Source organism: Artemia sp. Qi Xiang Cuo, chromosome 5 (genome assembly GCF_049724085.1).
Source record: "Artemia sp. Qi Xiang Cuo chromosome 5, ASM4972408v1, whole genome shotgun sequence".
NCBI lineage: Eukaryota > Metazoa > Arthropoda > Branchiopoda > Anostraca > Artemiidae > Artemia > Artemia sp. Qi Xiang Cuo.
Genome location: NC_142798.1, coordinates 20919333 through 20936870, shown reverse-complemented (window position 1 = coordinate 20936870; position 17538 = coordinate 20919333). Strand labels below are relative to the sequence as shown.

General features: G+C 36.8%; 1 protein-coding gene across 1 annotated transcript in view; it reads left to right on the top strand.

Annotated features, from left to right (window-relative positions):
• The window catches only part of LOC148951939 (gamma-aminobutyric acid receptor subunit alpha-6-like), a 153874-nt gene that overhangs the window by 12414 nt on the left and 123922 nt on the right, over positions 1-17538 (top strand). The window contains exons 3-4 of the mRNA XM_089089104.1: positions 5348-5490; positions 16231-16451. Coding sequence (XP_088945230.1) covers positions 5348-5490; positions 16231-16451 — 364 coding nt within the window. The remainder of the gene's footprint in view (positions 1-5347; positions 5491-16230; positions 16452-17538) is intronic.

The following is a 17538-nucleotide window of genomic DNA, read 5'->3' as shown; positions in this document are numbered from 1 at the left end:
ATATATATATATATATATATATATATATATATATATATATATATATATATATATATATATATATATATATATATATATATATATATATATATATATATATATATATATATATATATATATATATATATATATATATATATATATATATATATATATATATATATATATATATATATATATATATATATATATATATATATATATATATATATATATATATATATATATATATATATGCTATGCCTTCCCAAGGCCAGAACAAAATTTCCACTTTACTGAAAAAATATAAAGTTTTTACTCAGTATATGTATATTAAACTGACAATGCCCAAATGCCCAGTAAAGTCCAAATTTGGTTCTGGCCTTAGGAAGGCATAGGGGTTTTGTGCCTAACTTATGTTAATTTCTCCTCGTTTTGAGTTTGACTCGGTTAATTATTGTAATTTCTGTTCGTTTTGGGTTTCATTTATTTATCGATGCTGATTTGAGGTAGTTATGCGCTTGGTCGATTATTTGATTTGATTTTTCCTCATTTATTGTTTAATGGAGTTCTTTACTTTTCTTTGAAAACTTATTTTGTGGAAAAAAGTTTTTTTAATTAATTTCTGTTCGTTTAATATTGACATAGTATTTCCAGAGAAAAAGATTATAACATTTTAAAAATTTTCGGTTTATTTAAGACTTTGTAGTTTGGCCTGTTATTTGTATGCCGGAGAACAACTTTCAGCATTTTTTAACAACATAAACCCTCTTAAAGATCCGAGCAAAGAAAGTAGTTCTTAACTTATTTTCAAACTTACTCCAATTGGTCTAACATGGACAAATTGGTACCGTCCACAAAAAAATCTGCTTACTTTCTTTGGTAGCTTGGATACACTTACGCTTTTTTGATTTGCTTAAATTTTAAGAGTAGAATTGGGAGGGTTGGCGTGGGAGGGTGGGCGTTGGAAGGTGGGAGTGGTAGGGGGATTAGTTGCCCTCCAATCACTTTCGACTATTAAAAAGGGCATCAGCCCTTTCTATTTTCAATCGAATGAGCCATTTTCGAAGTTCCCATGACAACTCCTTCGATACGAAGTGCCCTGGTCTAAACAACAACAATAACAACAAAAATCATACATTATACCGACATCGATCTTTACCATAAAAATGTCAAGCCTTCCAATCACTTTCGACTATTAAAAAGGGCACTAGACCTTTCAATTTCTAATCGAATGAGCCCTTTTGGAAACGACAACGCTTTCTATAAACACCTTATATATCCCGAAGGTATAAATTATAACCCTTACCCTAAGGTCTGTTAGGCTGGTTGTCATCCTCTAAGACCAAATTTCCAGAACTTTCAACTACGTTAAACAACATGGCTATCTCCAAAATTTTGATTGGATGTGGTTGGGGAAATGGTGGGTGTGAGAGGGGTGTTAGTCACCTTCCAATCGCTTTTGACTATTAAAAAGGGCATAAGCCACTCCAATCTCCAACTGAATAAGCGCTTTTCGAAGTTTCTACGACAACTTCTTCGATACGAAGTGCCCTGCTCTAAAGGAAAAAATTAATCAATAATACATTGTGCCAACATCGCTTTATATGCCTCCAGGGCATAACTTAAAACCATAACCCTGACGGTTGTGGGGGAGTTTTCTCCTCTTTACTTAGTCCCCGTTTCTTGTATCGTTCTCGAGTGTCCCCGTTCTTTACTTAGGCAGCGCGATCGCACTGCCTATGATTTATGCAACAACTTTCTATATAAACCTTATATGCCCCAGGGCATAACTTACAACCCTTGCACTGAGGGCTCTGAGAGGGTTATTATCCTAAAAGACCTAATTTCCATAACGTTAAACTAAGTTGAACAAAATGGATATCTCAAAATTTTGATTGGATGTTTTGGAAAATGGTGGAATTGAGAGGGCGTTAGTCTCTATCCAATCACTTTCAACTATTAAAAAAGGCACTAGCCCTTTTAATTTCCAAATGAATGAGCCCTTTGGAAGTTTCTACGACAACGCTTTCAATAAAAACTTTATATGCCCCAGGGAATAGCTTATAACCCTTGCCCTGACGGCTGTGGGGTGAGGGGTTGTCATCCTTAAAGACTAAATTTCCAAAATTTTCAACTACGTTGAATAAAATGGCTGTCCAAAATTTTGATTGGATGTGTTTGGGGAAAAGATGGGCGTGAGAGGGGGGTTAGTTGCCCTCAAATCGCTTTCGACTATTAAAAAGGGTACTATCCCTTTGAATTTCAAATCAAATGAGCCCTTTTTCAAGTTTCTACGACAAAGATTTCAATGAAAACCTTATATGCCCCCAGGGCATAAGTTATAATCCCTGATGTTTGTGGGGGAGTGTCCTCCTCAAAAATATATTTTCTATCTGGAAATCAACTACGCTGAACAAAATTGCTATCTCAAAATTTTTATTGGATGTGTTTGTGGGAATGATGGGCTTGGGGGGGCTAGTTACCCTCTAATCACTTTCCACTATTAAAAAGGAAACTAGCCCTTTGAATTTCCAATCGAGTAGCTCATTCGATTGGAAATTCAAAGGGCTAGTTTCCTTTTTTTGAAGTTTCTACGACAACGCCTTCTATAAAAAACCTTATATGCCCCCAGGGCATAACTTAAAACCCTTGCCCTGAGGGTTGTGGGGGAGTGTCCTCCTCAAAAACATAATTTCTATCTGGAAATCAACTACGCTGAACAAAATGGCTATCTAAAAATTTTGATTGGATGTGTTTGGGTAAATGATGGGCGTGAGGGGGGGGGGCTAGTTGCCCTCCAATGTCTTTCGACTATTAAAAAGGGCACTAGTCTTTTGAATTTCCAATCGAATGAGCTTTTTTTGAAGTTTCTACGACAACGCTTTCATTAAAAAACCTTATATGCCCCCAGCGCATAACTGAAAACCCTTGCCCTGATGGTTTTGGGGGAGTGTCCCCCTCAAAATTTTATTTTCTATCTGGACATCAACTACGCTGAACAAAATGGCTATCTCAAAATTTTGATCGGATGTGTTTGGGGGAATGATCGACATGGATGGGGGGGGGCTATTTGCCCTCCAATCACTTTCGACTATTAAAAAGGGTACTAGCCCTTCAAATTTCCAATCGAATGAGCCTGTTTTGAAGTTTCTACGACAATACTTTCTATAAAAACGTTATATGCCCCCAGGGCATAGCTTAAAACCCTTGCCCTGAGGGTTGTGGGTGAGTGTCCTCCTCAAAAACATATTTTCTATCTGGAAATCAACTACGCTGAACAAAATGGCTATCTCAATATTTTGATTGGATGTGTTTGGGGCAATGATGGGCGTGGGGGGGCTAGTTGCCCTCCAATCAGTTTCGCCTATTAAATAGAGTACTAGAACTCTCAATTTCCAATCGAATGAACCCTTTTGAAGTTTCGACGACGACCCCTTCCATATGAAGTGCCCATCTCTAAAGAAAAAAATAATAAATAGTACATTGTGCCATCATCGTTCTTATAAGCCCTCAGGGCATAAAAGAGCACTAGCCCTTTGAATTTCCAATCAAATGAGCCTTTTTTGAAGTTTCTAAGACAACGCCTTCTATAAAAACCTTATATACCCCAGGGCATAACTTAAAACCATTACCCTGAGGGTTGTGGGGGAGTTTCCTCCTCAAGAACATATTTTCTATCTAGAAATCAATTACGCTGAGAAAATGGCTATCTCAAAATTTTGATTAGATGTGTTTGGGGGAATGATGGGCGTGGGGAGGGCTAGTTGCCCTCCAATCACTTTCGACTATTAAATAGGGTACTAGTCCTTCGAATTTCCAATCGAATGAACCTGTTTCGAAGTATCTACTACAACGCCTTCTATAAAAACCTTATATGACCCCAGGGCATAACTTAAAACCCTTGCCCTGAAGGTTTTGGGGGAGTGTCCGCCTCAAAAACATATTTTCTATCTGGAAATCAACTACGCTGAACAAAATGGCTATCTCAAAATTTTGATTGGATGTGTTTGGGGGAATGATCGGCGTGGGGGGAGGGGCTAGTTGCCCTCCAATCACTTTCGACTATTAAAAAGGGCACTCGAACTCTCAATTTCCAATCGAATGAACCCCTTTTGAAGTTTCTACGACGACCCCTTCCATATGAAGTGCCCTGTTCTAAAGGAAAAAAATAATACGTAGTACATTGTGGCAACATCGTTCTTATATGACCTCAGGGCATAAATTAAAACCCTTGCCCCGAGGGCTAAGGGGGAGTGTCCTCCTCAAAAATATATTTTCTATCTGAAAATCAACTACGCTGAACAGAATGACTTATCTCAAAATTTTTATTTGATGTGTTTGGGGAAATGATGGGCGTAGGGGGGGGGGGGGCTAGTTGCCCTCCAATAACTTTCAACTATTAAAAAGGGCACTAGCCACAACAAGTTCCAAATGAATGAGCCAATTTTGAAGCTATTATGACAACTCCTTCGATACGAAGTGCCCGGCTTAAGAAAAAAAAAACACATTGTGCCCACATCGTTCTTTACTTAGGCAGCGCTATTGCGCTGCCTATGATAATTACCTGTACTGTAATACACTTTATCGTTCTGATAACAAGAGATATAAGTCAGACAGACGGCCTGTTAAACCGTGAACTCAGCAATACACAAAACAAAATCATATTCAGTTCTTTTTCTGTCAGCCCCTTTGCGCTTTTGTGTAAAATTGCAAGGCGGCGTAAAATTTGTCAGTAAAATATGTAATATACCGGTAAAATACCAATAAAATAGGTAAAATGCGTAAATTATGTAAAATACGTAAATTTTGCAGAATAGGTAAAATACCAATTTTACAAGTGTCCATAAAATTAAGGTAAAATACTTAAAATATCCAATTTTACCGTGACCAGTTTTACCAGTTACAACACTAGTGTTGATCAGATGATCAATTGACCGAAAAGGTAATATCTTCACGACAGTACTACTAATACTACAACAACCATTACAAGTACCGCTAACACTACTACTACTACTGCTACTAACACTACTACTTGTGTAGCGAGAACTTCCAAGGCTGAAAACATTGAAATAAAGATCTGAGGAAACGTTGATATGTTTGTTGAACTGAATCAAAACATACTTCGTGCATGCAGATTGCTGATGCGGGCGTATCAGCAATATATTTGGAACGGCTTACCGTATCAAGAGGAAACTTCTGAGGCATCAAGAATGGGATGTTCAACTGATCAAAAGGCAACCTGTACCAGCTACTACTACTAATAATACTGCTGCTATTGCTGTTACTACTACCACTAATACAACACTATTACTACTACTACTGTTCCTGCTACTACCACTACTATTATGATACTATTGTATTGTAGTGGACACTGCCAACAGATATTGCACTGGTAAACACGTTAGCCACCAGATATTGACCCGGAAATGGTGCTGCACCACCTATTTGGACGGGAACACCTTGCTAGTGTCAAATATTCTAATGGAATGTCTCGCGGTCACCACTACTGTACTGTAACTATAGAGTATGTTAAAACCCTAATACTGTATATCCTGATCCAGGGTATGGTTACATGATCGAACGGTAAAACAACCAAACTCTAGGCTAAGGGTGCACACAGCCTGGGTCACCACTAACATTTCTAGCTATCTCTTTGGAGGGTAAACGGACCCCCCTCTCAATATAATAAACGACGGTATTTCTCGCAACTCTTTTGCTACCCTGTCTGGGTTCCTGGAAAAATAGTCTACACGGCTGTAGAAAATAGCTTACTTTTATTCTTCTAAATGGGCACAAAACACATTTATCAATTATGAAAAAACATACGTACTCACTCGGCGGGGTATCAAATGCAGACTAAAAATAAAAACATCCCTTCTGTACAAATGCTCTTTCTGTAGGGGTGGACCTTAGATTTGCCCTAACCAATCAGCTAAATAAAAGTTCAAATCCCTGGCTTCTTTTGAATAATATTATCTTTCAATGGCCCAGACCCGGAAGAAAAAAATGGCATTTAACTTGAAAGCTTACTTATTGCAAAAGAATCTAGCATAGCAACGAGAGTTTAACTTGTGATTGAAAATTATACTATAGGTGAATCTAAACAAATGTAATTACGGAAAAGAAAACCGGTCATTTATCTGAAAAAAGCAAAGAACAAGGGGTGGAACCCCAATTGATACTAGTACAGCTAAGGCTACAATCAAGGCTAGGTACAATTAAATACAAATGAATGTCCATTGTCAGTCTAATATAGGCCTACATATGTTTATGTTTATTCATTAAAGACTTATTAATTTTAGATTTATTAAAGTTAAAAAGTTGGAATCATTTAAAATTTACTCTTTTTAGTAAAATGCAAATTATGTTTCGGTCTCGAGAAGGTATAGGGGCTGTCAGTCCTACTCATGTTAATTTCTGCTTGTTTTGAGTTTGACTCGGTTATTTCCTGTAATATCTGTTAGTTTTGGGTTTTGTTTATTTATTGATGGTGATTTTTGTTTGTTTTACGCTTGGTAGATTATTTGATCTTATTTCTGGTTATTTTTGGTTTAATGGAGTTCTTTGCTTTTCTTTGAAAAACTCATTTTGTGGGAATAATTTTTTTAATTCATAAGAGAAATAGGTACTATTACACAAAGCAAAAAAGTACAGTTCAGCCCAAAGAAGGAGAATTAACTTATTATAACTGTGGTACTACACGCATTTTGCACAAAATTGCCCCAATAAAGACTATTAAAAAAAACACATAAAACGACAGCCTTGGCTATGGCTCATAACAATGAAAAAAGTTATGCGTTTGCAGTCACATAAAATATACGGAAAAATTAAAGAAAAATTTGTTGAAATGGCAATTGATTCTTGCATTGACCAAACTTGTTGGCGAACCGACCTAATTGATAGAACGGAGGTAAACCATAGTGATACGACAACATTATGTTATTATGGAGATAAGCATTTTTGTCCGTCAACTTGGGTTAGAACTGAAATTGCAAAGACAGACTTCAGGGTCCAGCAAAAAACAAAAAAGGCAGGCCTAGTACTTACTCTTGCAGTAAATTTTTGTATAGGAGGGGATATTGGATATATAGCGAATCGCCTATCCCTAGAAGCGACTTGTATAACTGCGGGGGATATAGAGTTGGCTAGGCCAACTTATATAAAAAATGAGACACGTAAAATTGATTTTCCAGGAAACTTTTGAATAAAACAAAAAAAAATTCTAATCACATATAACAAATATGAGGCACCGACGAAAAGGCACCAAGGTGAAACACTCAATTTGTCAGAGAAAACTGGAAAGAAATTTATAGGGCACACATTTCCACAAAAAGCTGGAAAAATTCTGATACAATTTGAAAAACCAAATGTGGCAATTCAATTCCCATTCGACGAAGATTTATTTGTTTCTTCTGAAAAACAAATAGAACTAAAAGAGAGAAAGAAGTTGCAAAGTGAAATTACAAATTAAGAATTTAGTTTTAATCCGCCGAAGTATTTGTTTAATACTTCGGCAAAAGTAAAGAAAATTAAGAGAGAGAAAAGAAATATAAAATGGGACTACAATAAAGAAGTGCAGTCCAAGATGGCGGATACTTGGATCCAACTCAGATTTGGAGATGATTTATTTTGCGCGAGTGAAAAATTTGAGAAAAGTAGAAAAGAAAAGATATATGAAAAAAAGAGTTACGATTTACAAATTCAGCTTGTAATGGCGGAGAGAAAAATTTTGGGAGAATTATCAGACAAGAGTTACCAATGAGAATTACCAAGCTTAGATCTTAACAAGCTTAGATCGAAAAGGTCTTGGACCCACTGAGAACAAGAGATGATCAAAAAGTAGAATTGAGCGGATTTTAATTGGTTTCGGAAAAGTTGGGAGGCATTGAATTTCAGGCTGGATTGGAAAGACTTGGGAAGAAATCTGGAATTGGTCTTATCAGTTCTGAGGGATATTTGGTCTCTTTTGAGAGGAAGAGTCCCTTCGAGGAGCCATTAATGATAGTCGGTTTCCTCAACACACAACTGGTTGGCCAGTCGTGATCCCGTTACCGAGACTTTGCCTTTTTAATCTTGGGTCTCTAGGAGATGCTCTTTCCCATTACAGGTCACTTCATAATCAAATCTTTAGCAAGTAATCCCATTCGCTGTTTTTACTTTTCATGGGAATCGACAATTATTTCCCCTAAACCGTAATCCTTGAGTTACATATCCAAGTTTTATCTTCAGCTAGCACCAACGTGCATTCTTTGTTTGGAGATGAGACCCAGAAAAACAAACTCATCGTTCGCTCTGATTTTTACCATATTTCTCTGCACTCCAATCGTTTTCGCGGACCCTTGTATATTTTTTGTCATGAATAATTTTAAGTTATGTCATTGGGTAAGGCGTGTTTCAATTCAAACGTGGATATATTTTCAACGCTGGAGGTTAAAAGGCTAGTTTGGCCAGTCCCTTTTGGACGTCTGACACAATTCATACGTCAGAATCCCGATTTTTCACTTCTCTTTATGTAAATTTTGTGAGAGCGAGAAAATTCTTGTTAATCGTACTGCAAACGCCTGACTAAGGTTGACCTGAACCTACAAGATTGTTATCTCTATTCGAAATTTCCATTATGCGGTTGATTTGGGGATTATAGTTTACTTTGGCTAGGCCAGAGAATTTCTAGAATTTCTAGATGGGCAAGGTTATTTTCTGCTAACCTTGTGGACTTCAATTTTTAGAATTCTCAAACATTCTGCTGACAGATCCTGAGCCATGTTGTGGAAGCAGCACACCAGACATTGCTCAGAGATGAAAGACAGAAGGCTAACTGATATTGTAAAGTTGACGTTTAGTGTTTTAGGTTGCTAAAATTGAACCAGCATGGCGCATAGATGGCCGCTTATCTCACGAGGGAGGTGTTTGGGCGCACGCCCTTTTTTTATCAGATAAATATCCTTTTTCATTTTTTTGCTTATATTTACCTGTACTATAATTTTAATTTACAAGTTAAACCCTCTTTGTCAAGGCAATAGTTTCACCAGAGGGAAGACAGTGACTTGAAATTTCATTTTTATCTGGCTGACTTTGGCTATTGAAAGAAAATATATGCGAAAAGTAAGTTCGGTTTGGACTTCTCAAATATTTGATTGACCTGCATGCACACTGGGTTAGGCCAGAAGCAACCTTTCTTTTTATGTGTGCAGATTTTTCTTAGTTACTTCCCGTTTAGAATTCAGATAGTGATATTGGAGTGGACATTGGCAAACAAAAATAAGCTATTTCCTACGAGTGTATTAGAATATTTTTCTCCGATTTCTGGTGGGGTTAGGGAAAGAGTATCGAGAATTATCGACATTGTAGCATTGACCGGAGGACCCATCACCCTCCAAGAATATATTTATTAGTGGTGAAACAGGTTGCAGCACCTTGGACCAGATAGTTTGGTTCTTACTCACCTGACAGTTAGTACACTTGTCGAACCCACTCTGGTTGTAATATCAGGGGGTGAAGAACCTGTAGAACCCTTGGGACCACTTGACTCCGATATTATACCCTAGTATCGTCAGTATTTAAACTGGTGGCTTGGTACCATACGCTGGAGGCGTTAGGAATATACAGCTTTTAATTACCCGAGAAAATCGTGAAATGGATAAAAAAAATGCTGCTGAACGTACTGGTTGTCTCACTTTTAGCCTCAGATTATAAGAACGTCACCTAAACGTCACAATATGTCACTTCTTTTTTCAAATAACGGTTTGCTGATGTATTAGTCAGTAAATTAAAGCCGTGGATGAAGGACTCAACTATGCTGAAATTCCTAGAAAGAGAAGTGAAAATTAGGTGACAAGAACGACGTCAAAACGTTGTATAGCGTTGCTTATCTTTAAAAAGGGTTTAGATAACGCACGAAAGTCTTAAATGGGTAAAACTAAGCTTCTGATCACACTGGCAAAAAATGAGGTTCAGGTTGTATTAGTCATTTTTGCATCGCATTAGAGGCCATAAATCAGGATTGTGTACCTCAGTTTTCTTAAAAATATCAACGTTGTCAGTAGGTCACGTTAGGTTATGTGACGTTTTGACGTTGTAATATGGGTAAATTTTTTGAAAATAAAAAGTCAGACATAAACTATACAACCTGATTCTAAGAATTAAAATTCTATTTCAGAACGTTGTAGATATGCCAAGTATCATGAATTTTTTTTTTAAATTAAATAAAAAAAAGCAAGTTTTTTTAACTGAAAGTAAGGAGCGACATTAAAACTTAAAACGAACAGAAATTATTCCATATATGAAAGGGGCTGTCCTCCTCAACGCCTCGCTCTTTACGCTAAAGTTTGACTCTTTCTCACTACTTTATTTTTTTAAACAATAAAAAACTTTAGTGTAAAGAGCGAGGCGTTGAGGAGGGACAGCCTCTTTCATATACTGAATAATTTCTGTTCGTTTTGAGTTTTAATGTCGCTCCTTACTTTCAGATAAAAAAACTTGTTTTTTTTTATTTAATTTCTGATCGTTTTTTAGTTAATGCAGCTTTTATTTTGGCTTACCGTCACTGAATAAGTAAAAAAAAATTCGCATATTAATTTTAATTTTCTTGTGCTAAATGGCTTTCCAATAAACCAAAACCAATACTATACAGAAATACCAATACAGAAATTATTCTGTATATGAAAGAGGCTTTCCCCTCCTCAACGCCTCGCTCTTTACGCTAATTTTTTTATTGTTTAAAAAATAGAGTTGTGAGAAAGTCAAACATTAACGTAAAGAGCGATGCTTTGAGAAGGGGACAGCCCCCTTCATATATGGGATGATTTCTGTTTATTTTAACTTTTAATGTCGCTACTTACTTTCAATAAAGAAAACTTGTTTTTTTTATTTAACTTTTGACCGGTTTGGAATTAATAAAGATTTCGGTTTTTACTCAACGTACATGAATAATTACAAAAAAAATTTCATATTAATTTTACTTTTATTTGGTTAAATGGCTTTCTCGAAACTTGTTTAATTTTATTTACGAACGTTTTTATTAGCAATAAATATACGTAACTTACGAATTAACTTACGTAACGAACTTCTATATTCATATATTCTTAATACGTATATTAAGGAATTCGCCCCCTAGTCAATACCTTGCTCTTTAAGCTAAATTTCGAATTTTGTTCTTTAAAAATGACCCTTAATAACAAAGGCCGTTAAATAGAATAAATAGGTCTAAGGGAAGTACTAAAACATCTTTGGCTTAAAGAGGGAGGTAATGACTAAGGGGTGAACCCAATCATATACGTAACATTTTCCGTTCGTTTTAAGTTGTGATGTTGCTCCTTACTATCAGTTGAAAAACTTATTTTTTTATTTGATTTCTGGTCTTTTTTTTAAAGAATGCTGGGAAATCTGGCGCCCCCTTCATAGCAATGTCCCTTCCCCCATGAAAATTCCTTCATGGAAAGATCCTCCCACATAACCCCCAACCCAACTCCCTCCCTCCACTACCAGAAAAAATCCCCCCTGAAAACGTCTTTATACTTCCCAATAACCAAAACCATATGTTAACATTGGGTAAAGTTCATAACTTTCAGCCCTCCCCCCGAGGATTTCGGGGAATTAAGTCATCCTTAAATACATAGTTGTCATAATTTCGACCATGCTGAAAAAAATGGCTATATCAAAATTTTGATCGGATGACTTTGGGAAAAAATTTGCGTTGGAGGGGGCCTAGTTGCCTTCCATTTTTTTTGGTCGCTTAAAAAGGGCACTAGAACTTTTAATTTCCGTTCCAATGAGCCCAGCCACGGTATTCTAGGAGCACTGGGTCGATACGATCATCCCCGGGGGAAAAAACACAAAAAAAAAAACAAATAAACACGCATCCGTGATCTTTCTTCTGGCAAAAAATGCAAAATTCCCTATTTTTGTAGATAGGAGCTTGGAACCTCTACAGTAGGGTTCTCTGATACTCTAAATATGATGGTGTGATTTTCATTAAGGTTCTATAACTTTTGGGGGGTCTTTCCCCCTTTTTTTGAAAATCAGCCAAATTTTCTCAGGCACATAACTTTTGATGGGTAGCACTAAACTTGATAAAAGTTATATATTTGAAATCAGCATTGAAATATGATTCTTTTGATGTATCTATTGGTATCAAAAACCCGTTTTCTAGAGTTTCGGTTACCATTGAGCCGGGTCGCTCCTTACTTACAGTTCGTTACCACGAACTGTTTGACAAGAAGCCGGACATTAATTATACAAACTGATTCCAAGAATTATAATTATGTTTCAGAACTTTATGGATATGCTGAAAACGTCGTGTAACGAATACTTTTAGCACTGTACAAGAAAACGACTAGGTGGATGATTCAATATTTTTATTACAATTAAACTGATTTTTACTTTTTCATGTTTCAAGTTGACTTTTCATGCATAAATATGGATATTACAAAAAGAAATTTCAGGGACTTTGTGAGATTTGTCGTAATTTAAAAAGAGGTACTTCAAATCGCTTGAAAATAAAACATCACTTCCATTGAAATTTGACGGGAAACAACAACTTTGAATAATTTGAACAGCAAATTAAGGACTTTTTTAAGAATAAGAACGTTTTCCGCTACATCTGCATCTGGTGGTGCATACCAGATTTGCTTTTAAAAATTTCCATATGAAACACAGCCTTTTTTATAATTGCACTTGGTCACCTCTTTGCAGGTAGAAGACTCCTCTGGTAAATCGCTTCAATATGGAACCCATTTTCCACCTTTGTCTCATTTCCATCCCCATTCTGAAGGATCGAGTTTAAATTGTTCAGGTCTAAGTGATTAATTCCAGATTCTGGCCTGGAAAACAGCACTTCAGATATGCTGCAGTGTTTTTGCTCTTGTTGGAGGAATTCAGCCCACTGATTTACCCTGGCTAAATAGGTTTTTGCAAGCCTCGTTGATATCGGCATTGCAACTCGTGCGGTAATATAGAAGAATTACAAATCACTAGAGCTCAGCAACAACGACCTTGTCAGTGTCTTTATTACCTTCGGTTGCGCTAGTCATCGATGATGATATTCTAGATTCCAACGTGATTCCTAGCAGGGCCAACGTTCACAAATGAAGAAGTGGTGTCGAAGCCAAGGAAGGCATAGAAAGTTGGTTGTGTTTTACATTTGGACCAAGCCTCGCAGTGATGCAGTGTATCGGGATAAACTTACAGTTTTCATCAACTTCAAAGGACATACACAATTCATCGACATTCAAATCGTGGAAAAATCGAACCAGCAAAACAAAATATCCGTGCCTACCGACTGAATCATCAGGAGCTTGTACCAAGCATCACTGCTTACCTTTGAGTTTAGAACAATGTGTGTATAAACCTTTTCATGGACTGGGACTTGAATTTCTAGTATTGATCATTCGGTCAGACTACAACACAAGTTCATTCCTTGTAGCAAATAGCTCTCGATTTTCGGGTTGGCCTATCTTTTCCAAGAAAATTTCCGACAGGAATTCAAACAGCTCTTGCTTATTCTCATCAGCCTGCAAGAAGCTTTCCATTTTGACTTCTGGGATATCCTGTTTGTGAACAAAACCCGGTTTCTGATCCCTGTTCCACCTTTTGTTCTTGTTCCAGATTTCAGGCTATCTTCTATGTACACGTCCCATATGATATCAAGTATCTTGTATCGCATGAGCTGAGGTTGAATATACGGAATGAACACATCAATTGTACAATCACCAAAAACTCTGGCTTCACCGGGTTTCATAATATGTACGATGACTGCTCCGTCCAAAATTCACTGCGAACTAAACAGAGCTAAAACAGATATTGGCAACTCTGAGCATGTTTCTACTTATCTGATCCCTGTTCCTCATCCCTGATCCCGTACTGATCCTGTTCTACGTTTTTCTCTTGTTCCAGATTTCAGGCTATCTTCTATGCACACATCCCATATGATATCAAGTCTTTTGTATCGCATGAGCTGAGGTTGAATATACGGAATGAACACGACAACTGTATAATCCACTAAAAGCTTTGGCTTCGCCGGGTTTCAAAATATGTACGATGACTGCTCCGTCCAAAACCCACTGCGAACTAAACAGAGCTAAAATAAATATTGACAACTCTGAACATGTTTCTACTTATCTGATCCCTGTTCCTCATCCCTGATCCCGTACTGATCCTGTTCTACGTTTTTCTCTTGTTCCAGATTTCAGGCTATCTTCTATGCACACATCCCATATGATATCATGTCTTTTGTATCGCATGAGCTGAGGTTGAATATACGGAATGAACACGTCAACTGTATAATCTACCAAAAGCTTTGGCTTCGCCGGGTTTCAAAATATGTACAATGAATGCTCCGTCCAAAATCTACTGCGAACTAAACAGAGATAAAATAGATATTGGCAACTCTGAACATGTTTCTACTTATCTGATCCCTGTTCCTCATCCCTGATCCCGTACTGATCCTGTTCTACGTTTTGCTTTTGTTCCAGATTTCAGGCTATCTTCTGTGCACACATCCCATATGATATCAAGTCTTTTGTATCGCATGAGTTAAGGTTGAATATACGGAATGAACACGTCAACTGTATAATCCATCAAAAGCTTTGGCTTCGCCAGGTTTCAAAATATGTACGATGACTGCTCCATCCAAAATCCACTGCGAACTAAACAGAGCTAAAATAGATATTGGTAACTCTGAACATGTTTCTGCATATTCAAGCAGCAGTGGAATGATATTGAATTTTGGTCTGCTTCGGAGCTTAACCTCGCTTGAAAGCGCGGGAGGAAACATCTGTTTTTCATGGAAGAAGAAGTTTGTTAGGTCAGTAGATTTGGATTGGCTAGCAATCTAGAGACCAGAAAAAAGGTCTTCGTTCTTTCTGGAGGCATCTAGCTTGCTCTTCATTGGTATACTTGCAGTATGTTCTCGCTTTTTCTGAAATATTTCGACAATATTTTGAGGGATTTTGTCTGACAGTGGTTGTTTCCGTAAGAGGTTCATCACGAATTCCTTGTACTGCTGTTCCCCTTTCTGATATAGGGATGAAACAAGTCCTTTTACCAGAACAATTTTTTAACTATCTTAAATAAGCAATTCGTTGGGCTCTTCTTCAAATTGATTTCCAAATTCTTCGACGACATCCGCAAGCCTCTTCACATCAACTAAAAATTGCTTCTGCGTGTTTTCATTTTCTTTGTGATGCGTAGACAGACTGTTTTTCGTCCCAAAATATTGGAGCTCAAACTCTTCAATCAAATTTGCGATTTCTGGTCCAGCAACTAAAATTCGTCTGAGATCCTTCTCATCAGAAGCTAGACCAACTACACCACCAATATATTTAATTAATTTATTCCATTGCTTGTGTGCTTGTTCAATAGGTATACTAAACGGAAAATTAGGATAAACAATATTAAGCTAAGCAGAAAAACAAATGAATTAGAAAGAGAGGAAGATGTCTCAGAGCGAGTCCCAGAGTAGGGATAATTTAATTTAGCTAAGAAACAAAAAGAAAAGGACATTTATCTGGAAATCAGGGACATGGCCCTAATACCTATGAACACTCCATCTAAATTTGTCATATAGCGTTAAATTGTAGGATTAACGACGTTCCACTGATAATATCTTCGCCTCCCTTTCTATGAGTTTTTCAGCGCAGTTGAGACATCGTCTATCATTTTACTTTACCGACTCTTATATATCAAAAAAATATATTTTTATGAAGACACGCGACGTTATGTTACGTTTGTACAACGTTTTCATCATTTGAGGATAAGTGTGAGACGACCAGCACAATAAACAGAATTTCTATCCATTTTAAGACTATCTTGCGCTATTAAACCACCATTTGTATTTTTTCCAATGATTCGCAACGTTTTACGATGCTTTGACGACGTTCTAGTGACCAAATTTTTTGCCCTCACTTCCAGGACTGTTCAGCGTAGTCAAAAGTAAATGTCCCCTAATTTACATGTTTTCTTCAAACACTAAACGATTATTTTTATTTTTAAAGCTTAGCCACCCCACTAATAACTGCAAACCGCTCTTTTATCAAACCCACGCTAGCGTACTCTTGCTGTTTGTGTAGACCTGGGGCAAAAATACAGCAAGAGTTTGACTATTGTTTTCCTGAAAGCCTTTTAGAACGCAACAGAGACAATCAGCTGTTGTTGACTTCCCATCAAAGGACTATGGCAATCCCTTTTTTCTATTGTACTTTCTTTAATTCTGTCCAGGAAAGAATGCTCTAAACTTACTTTTTTTTATTCAAGGAGTATTCCATGGAGTGTTATTTTCGGCAAGCCTGGCATGATGCCCGTCTTACGTTTGAGAGTGAAATAGATGAGTTGAGTTTGAGCATTAAAACGTTAGATGGAATATGGAAGCCAGACACCTTCTTCTATAATGGGAAAAGGTCTTACCTCCATACTATTACAATGCCAAATAAGTTTTTTCGTCTGAAAAAAGATGGAAGTATTTCTTACTCGATGAGGTAACAGTTGTTCCTTGATTCAATTAAACTTTAAAAAAGACTAACAAGTTTTCTTTAATCTGTGTCCGGTCTTGATATCACATTCAGCTCTTAACACTAGTGTTCTTACTTTTGCACGAAACGATTCTAGAATAAAGGCTCATTCACAATAAATTTAATTTACGCAGTAAATTTCACAACTATGGGGAAACTCTACCCCCTACCTCCATTCTTTACCCAAATTGAACGCTAAACCTAACTGTACTCCTTCAAGTAATGGATGCAAAGGGTGAGTCTCCCTCCCTATCCTTAGTAAGTTGGGGAATCTTATACCCAAAAATACTTTTCAAGCAAATATTTTATGTCTCTCCCCTAGCCCTTCACTAAAATATTCACTGATCCAACCCCCGAGGCAGCCGGTGCGTAATTTTAGAATTCTGAGTAGTCAGTAATGCTACTACAGAGTCGATATATAACAACGGTTCCTTTTTGTGTGGGCTGCATATATGTTTGGGAAGAAATCCTCCACCTTGTATAATTACGCTACATATTTTTACCTTAATAGTGCTGTGACCTTATTTTGGCCAAAATTGTTAATGCGTGGTACAGTCGGCACTTGGCTAAGTTGTGATCTCTTTTATTACTTGAGAAGGAAAATTAAACTTAGAGCTTTATTCGAACGAGTCATTTCCCCATTTCATACGGCCACTGCAATGGCACAATAATCCCTGGAAAAATACACAAACCCATTACCATAATTCTTAGAATTATTCCAAATTCCGTATTTTCAAACACTTCGTAATGGACTGTAAATAAGGAGCGACCCGGCTCAATAGTAACCGAAACTCTAAAAAACGGAATTTTGATGCAAATAGATACCCCAAAAGAATCAGATTTTTATGCAGATTTTAAATATATAAGTTTCATCAAGTTTACTAAAATTCAGAACTTACCGCACTGAGAAAATTTGCCTTATTTTTGAAAAAATAGGGAAACACCCCCTATTAGTTATAGAATTTTAATGACAATCACACCATCAGATTCAGCGTATTAGTCAACCCTACTATAGAAGCTTCAAGCTCCTATCTGCAAACATGTGGAATTTTAT